At 39.3% G+C, this 9,840-nt stretch overlaps 1 protein-coding gene across 1 annotated transcript; it reads right to left on the reverse strand.

Annotated features, from left to right (window-relative positions):
• Positions 1 to 290: 290 nt before the first annotated feature.
• On the reverse strand, positions 291 to 2,366 carry LOC117695471 (uncharacterized). The gene is made up of 2 exons (XM_034486361.2): positions 2,338 to 2,366; positions 291 to 963 (listed from the first exon to the last, which is right to left on the reverse strand). Exons 1-2 carry the CDS (start codon positions 2,364 to 2,366, stop codon positions 291 to 293), a joined length of 702 nt encoding a protein of 233 aa, XP_034342252.1.
• Positions 2,367 to 9,840: the final 7,474 nt, after the last annotated feature.

Below are 9,840 nucleotides of genomic sequence, written 5' to 3' on the forward strand. Positions count from 1 at the left end.
ATTAGTTGTGTTTAATTTTGCAACATGCCTTTCACCAGTACATTTGTCTGCTCCTGCTTGTTGGAAAAATCTGAACACAAGATCATGACCTTCGGAGTTTAGAATGTGAAAATATTAAAGAAAGAAATGCATTTGTCAGGTAGAATAATATACAAGTATTAAACATAAACTCAGAGAATAAAGTTGATGGTTTATTAGAACAAGTTGATGACTACATGAGTTTTGTATATTGATTAGAAATTTCTTCTAGGAGCTATCTGACCGATGTTGTAAATGCAGGGGTCCTCACTTCAGGCCTCTTGAAGGGCCACTTTGGAAACACACTTGGCTTTCACTTGACTCTGTAGTTTCAAATAGCTTATCTCAGAGAGAAACATGATCACACCAAAAAGTGACATGGTTGTAGTCAGGACACCTACTGGGAACACAGCAGTAACATGTTTGCTTCTCAAGGCTTCTTTTTTGACAGGAAAGTCAGGTGGAAAGTCAAGAGTGGTTTGGCCATAAAGATCTACTATATGGTTCCAGCTCACAGCAACAAATGTAAAGAAGCTGCTAACACCCAAAACTATGGCAGAGAACTTGAAGCAATATATCTGCATCTTCAGAAATGGGTCTTTCATGCAGCTAATCTTGAAAGCTATCACACTGAAAACCAGAACTACAAGCTTCATAAAAATAGACCATACTATCAGCTTCTGTGCATACTGAAATTCACATGAAATGGTCCAAGTTGAATCAATAGGGTTGTGAACCAACATCTTGATTAGAGTTCCTGAGATGTTAAATACTTGAGGATAATAAGCTTCCCAAAGTCCAAATGACACAAACTGCACAACATTGTCTTCAAAGTCCCATAGGCGCCAAAATTGGTTGCTGGCAATGACTATTTCAAATACCAAAGCTGATAGGCTGCTAAAGACGCCACTCAACTTGAAGAGGTACTCTTTCTCTTTGGAAAATCTGAATATTGAATTGAATAAGAAAAAAATAAAGTCAGGAATGTAAAGGAACATGGGAAAAGAAAGCAAGTCACTATATTTAGCACTACACTCCATACCATATCTACACCTTTGTATAGTTGTATTTAAATAACCTGTGTATGTATTAGGGTTTAACACACATCAGAAAAGAATATAAGAAGTCTAGAAATCCAAGAAAATGGCAGGCATATCCCTACAAGATGTTTTGAACAGCAATTTGCCCTATTTGGATGAGTTGTACATTTTTTTTGTCTATTTTATGCTTAAAATCAATATTGAAACATGAATTTACAGTATCATGTGTATGGTGATTTTTATTTCAACTGTGATACATAAATATTATAAATAACTGAAATGGGAGTAATAAGCAGAAATATTGCTCAGAATAATTGCACTTCTAAATTATGTCAGTGGATCACTAAAAACACACCAAATCCATCTATATTGTCTGCTGAAAGAACAAAAAAAATGACAAATGATGCATTTGATATATTACTTGATGTCCAAATTCTGTACTTGAGTTCTATATGTATTTCTTTGTATGTGTTCATATTTGTGATTGTATGTATGTACATATCATATCTAATCATGTGTCATCACATGAATTCTCTCTTCAGTGACGCAAAATTAAAATCTACATGTAAAACATGAGGAATGATGGGTATTTCTATCATTTCCAACAATGTACTCAATGTACCATCTTCAGAATGTTGGAGTCATTTTATTGAAATGTAAAATGCATCCTGACTACAGTTTGTGTGTAACTGTCTTCTTCAACACCAAAGTCTCCAAATACATAATGTGCAAAGTTATTTAGAACAATTTTCAGTTTATATCTTTGTATGTAGTATTATTGTTCATTAAAAATATACCCTACTAGATGCCATTGGTACTTGAGAATAAAAAATAGAAGGCTAAGACACTTAAACAATGATATTGTTTCTGACTATATAGAAGGTTTGAAGGACCTACAAACTGGATATCTTTGCAAGAAAACTTTGCTCCTCAATCTCTGTGGAATCTCTGTGGAATGTGCTTCCTAACAAGAAGAAAAAAAAGTAGCTATGCTTCTTGGATTGTTATATCAACATGATTCAAATCATCAGTTGGCAAGAGATTTTGGCTTGTGTAACACTACCCATATCCATTGCAAGGCAGGTCTGAGACAGTGTATCTTCAGAGCAATGCATTTTGAACCTGAACTGGAATTATGGTAGTGAATGCTGTTGTACAAGACAAATGAGATATAGCCTGGAAAGATCTTTTTCTACACCCAATTCTCAATCCAATGAAATAGATATGTGTTTTAGAAAGATGCAATTTTCAAGACTCCATGTAAATTTGATGTTGTTACCTTTGTGTATTAAGGGTGAAGAGATCCATTTGAAAGAAGCTGAGATCATAAATATCTTCCAAATAACAGGAAATGTTGACCAGAGAGAGAGAGTCACACAAGAAGTGCCTCACCTTTAATAAAAAAGTTCTGTTAGCCAAGTATTTCAGCTCATAACAGTGTCTCACAAATCAACCCCTGCCTCACACAAGCATTTCCAATTTGAGCTTCAGTTACAACTTTCAGGGGGATTAGTACATTTGATATTCCCCACTCTCCAATAATATTCAAACAATCATTACCCCATTTTATACATAGGGGAACAAAACAGAGATGCTAAGTTACATACTACTCTGGAAACTACACAGAAATAATGGGGAGTATAGTCTCCTGAGTCCTCAAAAATCATAAAAGGCTTCCTGCATTATGATATTATTAAGAATTTTTCTCACATGGAAATGCTTTCAAGAAATAGCCTAATCATATCAGTGGCCTTTGAAATTGAAAATGGTTAATAAAATCTACATGCAAAATATAAAACACTTGCCTCTTTGTGTGTTGTATGTATTAAGAACAAATATTAGTGACCACCAGCTGTGACTCTAGAAATTCTGATGTTTCCATGGCCACCAGAGAAGAATGGTAGATTATGAGCAATGAACTGGAATTGAGACAAATAATTTTAAAGACAAATGAAGGCTAATATCCCTTTCATATGCGAGAAGTTTTAATATGCCATTCATCTAATTCACTTATTAATTTAAAAGTTTCTTCATACTGTATACTTTGGTGAGGAATTTGACCTTCATCAAGTTTTCCATTCCCAATGCTATTCACATCACTACCCACCCAACTTGATGTGCATTCATTTTTCTCCATGTGCATGTGTACAAAAAAACCATAAAACATTCAAACTTTAGAAAGACAAAAATACAAAATGAATAAATGGTGTTATGTCTGTGTTGCCCACCTATTCCTGGTCAAGGGGCATGCCATTGAGTGTGATGAATATGCCCAATTATATGCCATTGTACAAATATGAACTTCTATTGCCTAGCAGATATCATTTGCAAATAACTTCTTGGTTAGTGGTGATTCTTTGGGTCCACTACACTGTTACAATCCTAGCATATTTTCTGGTTTGTTAGTGTTTAGGATTTGTGTGCTCTGTCAAAGACGCTCTGAGCTTTACTGTGGTATCAGTCCTATTGTGTCTGAAGGACAGTGTTTCCTAAGAGTCATCTAACTTCTCTATTCCTATAATATTTCTCCCCCATCTTCTACATAGATTCCCATGCTTTGAGTGGAGCAGTTGGATGGAATCATCCTATTTAGGACTTAGTACTTAAATGTCTCTCAGACTCTGTATATTGTCCAATTGTGTGGTTCTGTGTTATAATTGCCATGTACTTAAGAAGACACATTCATGATGGGTGTGAGTGAAGCACTAATCTATGTATATAGCAGTATTTCTTTAGCACTCATTTTATTACAGTATTCCTTTAGCAGAATAATAGGTGATTTTACATGAACGATATAATCTGACATTTCTTCACTCTTCAGCACTGCCTTCTATAAATTCTAGGTCAACCAGTGGGCCTTGAATCCAAGCAAAATATGATGGTTAATCACATAACCTTTGTTATACTATTATACCAGTATATCTCCTGTCAGGTCACTGTTGTAGTTCCCGGGATCTGCTGCTAATTGATATTGATGGTTAGTTTCCTCCTATTATAACACGGTACATACAGTACCATGAATACTACTCAGTAGGGGTGAAGATTGTATTTCGACATCAGCTCTGTTTCTCCATGTTCATTTACATAAGTAATAGTGTCTTTGTCATTAGGCCCATAACATTATATTGTAGAGAGTTAACTATGCTATCGAAATAGCCTATGGTGGTTAGTTTTGTTTGGAGGCCAGCTTATGGAACTTTTTTGGCCAATGACTCAAAGTGAAATAACCTATTCCTGACACTGGAGGTTTTATTGGTGACTTAAAATATTTAGTCATGGAATTATGTCTACCATTTTATTGTGACTTCGTTTAAATTCCTATTTTATATTTACATACTCGAGGAAGCTTTTACAATAGAGGTTTCCATAAGGCTTTTACAAAGGCCATAATGTTCTTTGTTCCTTACCGTATTCTCACCTTTAACCATTTCTTCCATTCCCATCACAATCTACATTCCTCTTTTATTCATTACAATACTATACTCGACCTCCTTTTTCTTGGATAATCTCTGTTCTATTACTAGGTACATAAACTCTGTGTTAGCTGGATTGAAATGCATATATAAAAGTTTAAAATTTATCATTCACACATTAAAGAAAACATGCAACATATGTCTATTGGAAGCAAGCTGACATCACTTAAGAAGATTGCCATTCTTCAAGTAGCCACTATAAGTTATGAAAGTTATAACAAAGAAGGTTGTTTTAAATGAAATTCCACAGTAAAAGAGAAGAGGTTTCACTGTAGAAACACAGTGTCACCTTTTCCTTTTAGTGTTTTGGTCCACATGGAATTCCATTAGTGTCTTAGACACAGAATCAGATTTTATATTGAAAATCTATATTTGCAGAGGTTCTGGGATATATTGATAGGGTGAGAAGGAAGTCCTATTCTATGTGGTGTATCAAAGGTTTATCAGGACTGTTATGTATTTATACAGAAAGTTGTAGACACATGCATTACTGCTTAACAGTAGTCAAAAATTGAAGTCATGGGTTGTGATACTTCCAAAAGCTCTTGAATTGTACAGAATTGTTTTAGCTATCTTGTTTTTTTGTATTTTTTTGTTGGGTTCATTTTTGGTTGTTGTTATTTTCTTTTGTTTTGCTGTTGCTGTTGTTGTTGTTTTTCCATATGACATTATGAATTGTTAAGGTGAACCAATAAATGTGTTGGAAATTTGATAGATATTGCACTGAAACTGTAGGTTGTTTTTGATAAGATGGCCACTGTCAGGCTTTGGACTAGGTAACTCCATTTAACCTGTAACCTTCAGTCATGTAGAGGGCGTGATTAACAGGGCTCCACCTCTAGAGATTTAAATATTAATGAGTTATCTAAAGGCCAGGGGCATATCTAATTAAGTTATTCCCTCCCCTCTTCCCCCTCCCTATAAAAGCCAGGGGAGCCTGGCTTTTGGGGGGAGTGTGAACCATCTACACCCATTCACCATGCCATGAAAAATAAAAGCTTTGGAAAACTGGACTCCATGTGTCTCCTGGGCCTGAACCTTCCTGAGTCAGCCATCGGCCCACACATGGCAGCTATGTGAATGTGGGACCCTCTGCCAGCAGTGTGGAAGGCCTGCCTGGGACCCTGCTGGACCAATGTAGGACCCCACTGCCAGACTCCCCTTCCCTCCCCCCTGTGAAGTTATTTTTTCCACAGCTGGCATGCCCAGCGTGGGGCACGAACACACAGGCATCTACAAGAACCATCCTGGCTGACTCTGCTAAGCAAGTATACTTACTGCAAGGTGTGGTGCCAGGGACTCTCCTGGTCCTCTCTCAGTGCATGTCCATGCATTCCCTGCCTTCATCCTGCCAGTGTCCTGAGACCCCAGATGGCGGCAAATCTCAGCGCATGGACCTGTCACCATGCGCACCCACAGTCCCCAGGCCCTGCTAAAATCAAGCTGAGTTCATTCCCTGCCCAAGTGCAAGCCCTGCTGAGTCCACTTGGTGCAGTGTGAGCACCCCTCCTTAGCCTCTGCTCCTCTGCGCTAGACCCAGTCTTCCTGAGACTCCCACCCCTGACAAAGAATGGTGCAGACCAGTGACACAACAGAGATCCACACTCGTGGACCCACCCATGAGCCTACATTGTTTCCCACAGGTGGTGGACAATGTGTGCGAGCCAGATCCACAAGCGCCCCCTGCTGGTGCCTGCAAAAAACCATGAGTAACATCTCTCTGTCTACCCTATCCCCTCTTTCTCTCTTTCTGATTCTTAGCTATAGTCTAACTCCTGCCTAGTGCAAAAAGACTAGGTCTCTCTCCCCACATGTTCTCCAGCTCAAGGGTAAGATAGTGGTGGCTTCCTAGCCTCTCAATCTTCCCTTCCCCCCCCAGCTCCACTGAGGGCTCCTTCACAGCTAACAGCTGTCCTTCAAGCCACCATGCCTGCTGTAACCCTCTTTCTATGACTGTTTCCCTTAGTTGAGAGACTCCTTCTTGCGGCTGAGACTGTCCCCTCTCTCTCTGAAGATCGCCAGCTCCAAACTCTAGTCCCTACCACCCTGCCAGGTAACATCTTCCCCTGATACCTTGTTATATGCAACAGGCTACAGCTATTTGGCTTAGCCTGCTTGCCTGAAGCAACAGGGCAGGACCCTGCTTGCTACCCAGCCCTGTGTTCCTTAGCAAGCTTATGCTTACCCTCCCCCCAGTCATTTACAGCTGGCTAAAGCTACTTAGCTTAGCCAGCTTGCCTAAAACAGCAGATCTAAAATCCTGCCTACATCCTTTGCCCCTGTGCTACCTGACACTTTTGCTCAAAAGCTGCCTGGCCCCAGTCCAACTTCTACATGTCTTTCCCGTAGACACAGACTCTCACTTTTTCTGACTCTTAACTGTCCTATCAAGCCCCAATGCTTCTTGCTTTAAACTTTCTTCAAAGTTGGCCTTTATTCTTCTTCTCTACATTTAAAATATACTGACTGAGAAAAAAGAACGGGGAACACAGGGGGCCTCTCTGCTGAAACATCCAGCCACCACGTGTCAGAACAGCAACCACACGGCTGAACAAGCCCCTCCCCCCACTGCTTCTTCTCCCCAACAGGAAGACCTGCAACCTATTTTCAACCAAAAATTTTAAACATTTCCTTTTCTTCCTAACAGAAATACCTAAAGCAATATTGCTCGTGCTTCCCAACCAAAAATTTTCTTGTTTTTTTTTTGTTTTAATGCTTCTTTTTTTTCTCTAACACTCGTTATATATGTCCAACATTTTTTCAACCTTTATAATTTCTTCAAGGTTCAAAAGCCATCAAATCTACTTCCACAGGGTAAGTCAGCATACTGATCACCATTTCTTGAGTCTTAATTAACAACTAGTTTTTTTTACAGACAAAGTATTGCGGCCAATACCAGATACATAATTAACATGATGTTTTCCTCCCTCAGCCATCCAAAAACAGACTCAAAGATACCTTCCAAGACTAAAATTCCTCAAAAACCTTTGCTTTTCTAGGATCTTAATGACAGACCATGATGTGCTTGTTCCCAAGCAGTTTAATGTTCAATATTCAGCCTTTACAGACATCTCTCTTCCAGAGATGCTGCTTCCCTGTTGTGATTATCCTACAGATATACCCACAGATCCTACAGAGTCCACACCATCTTCTGGAACCTGCCTGAGATGCCAAGCTTCTTTCTTGCAGCCACCTCGTCTGACTCTGACTGCAGACTCCAGAGACATGCTGAGATCCAGAGACAGTGCCACCTCCTGGAACCTGCCAAGCTGCCTTCTTCCAGCCACCTCGATTGACTGAAGACCCCAGAGCATGCTGAGATCCAGAGACCCACACCAACTCCAGAGATATACACCAAAACCCAGAGATACTCACTACAGAAGACAGATCCAGACCTTCCAGCTGCAGATGAACTCTTTTGCTGAAGTCCCATAGCTAAAGTTACATGTTAGTGAGGAAAACATAATGTCTATTTAGATTAATCAGATGTCATTACCCTCAAACTGTACAACCTATATTTAATTGATTCAATGATTCCTTGCCGTCCCCACCATACCCTCAATTACCATTACCCTTGACTTAGTTATGCTACACCTTCCGGCCTACATAGTGTTTTCATTTGACTCCTTCATCCAAAATTTCCAGTAAAAGAGAGTGAGATGTTGGGTTGTAAAGAGATGGTTTGGTCTCCCCAGTAGAGTGCTGGGTTTGAGGTAACTGGGGACCCAACAGGACATTGCCTGTCAGGGACGGCAATTATCTCCCCATGCTCCCGGATTCCAGACTACACTGTGTGGTCCACATCTCTTATTAACCTACACCTTACAGACTACACATGATGCAGAGTTGCCCCTCCTTTTATGAAAGAAAAGAGAGTGGTATGTCAGGCTTTGGACGAGAGGTAAATCCATTTAACCTGCACCCTTCAGTCACATAGAGGGCGTGATTAACAGTTCTCCACCTCCAGAGATTTAAATATTAATGAGTTATTTAAAGGCCTGTGGGCATAGCTAATTAAGTTATTCCCTCCCTTCTGCCCCCTCCCTATAAAATCCAGGGGAGCCTGGCTTTTGGGGGAGTGTGAAACATCTACACCCATTTACCATGCCAATGAACAATAAAAGCTTTGGAAAACTGGACTCTACATGTCTTCTGGGCCTGAACCTTCTTAAGGCAGCCACTGGCCAGCCTACGGTGACTGCTGTGAATGTGGGACCTCTGCTGGCAGCTGTGGAAAGCCTGCCCGGGACCCTGTCAGACTGCTGTGGGCACCCCACTGCTGAACCCCCACTCCCCCCATGAGGTTTTTTCACCACAGACCACTTTTAATATGCTAATCCTACAGGCTCCATGAATAGGAGATCTTTTTCTCTTCTGATATCTCCTTCAGTTTCTTGAAGTTTTTGTCATATAGGTTTTACACTTACTTGGTTAGAGTTATACGAAGATATTTTATTATTTTTGGCTATGGTAAAGAGTGTAATTTCCTTATCATGTTCAGTACTGCAACTTGTATTACTGATCTGCCCAGACTTTTATCCAAAAGAGGTGATGACTTTTTGCAAAGGCATTTTGGCATTTAAAAAGATGTTCGTGTGATTTTTTCTTTCAACTTTGTTTAACATGCTGGAATACAGTGTTGAATTTTCTGCATTCCTGAGATGAATTCTACTTGATCATGGTGAATGATATTTTTATATGTTCATGGATTTGGGTATGACTATTTTATTGAGCATTTCTGCATTAATATTCATAAGGGAGATTGGTCTGAAATTCTCTTTGTTGAGACTGTGTGGTTTAGGTATCAGGGTGAATGAGACATCATAAAATGAGTTGGCAATGTTCCCTTTGATTGTGTTTTGTGGAATTGTTTGAGTATTGACATTATCTCTTCTTGGAAGTCTGGTAGAAGTCTATGCTAAAACCATCTGGCCTGGGCTTTTTTTGGCTATAAGACTTTTAATGACTGCTTCTATTTTCTTAGCTGTGATAGAACTATTTAAATAGTTTATCTGACTTGATTTAACTTTGGTAAAGTTGTGTCTATCTAGAAAATTATCTATTTCTATTATATTTTCCAATTTTGTGGTCCAATTTTAAGACCCAGCCCATAGTCAAGCAGCAATCTCTGATACTGTTAATGATACTATCTTATACTAGACAGGAGGAGGTTTGTATAACTATCCTCTGAAAGGTTTCACCCAGCTGAAACTCTGAAGGCAGAAACCCACTGCCAAACATTTCACAAAGCTCAGGGTGTCTTATGATGTTTTGAGGGAGGATTTGTGTAATCTAGATAGGATAGAAAC

This window comes from Arvicanthis niloticus, chromosome X (assembly GCF_011762505.2).
Source record: "Arvicanthis niloticus isolate mArvNil1 chromosome X, mArvNil1.pat.X, whole genome shotgun sequence".
In the NCBI taxonomy this organism is placed as follows: Eukaryota; Metazoa; Chordata; class Mammalia; order Rodentia; family Muridae; genus Arvicanthis; species Arvicanthis niloticus.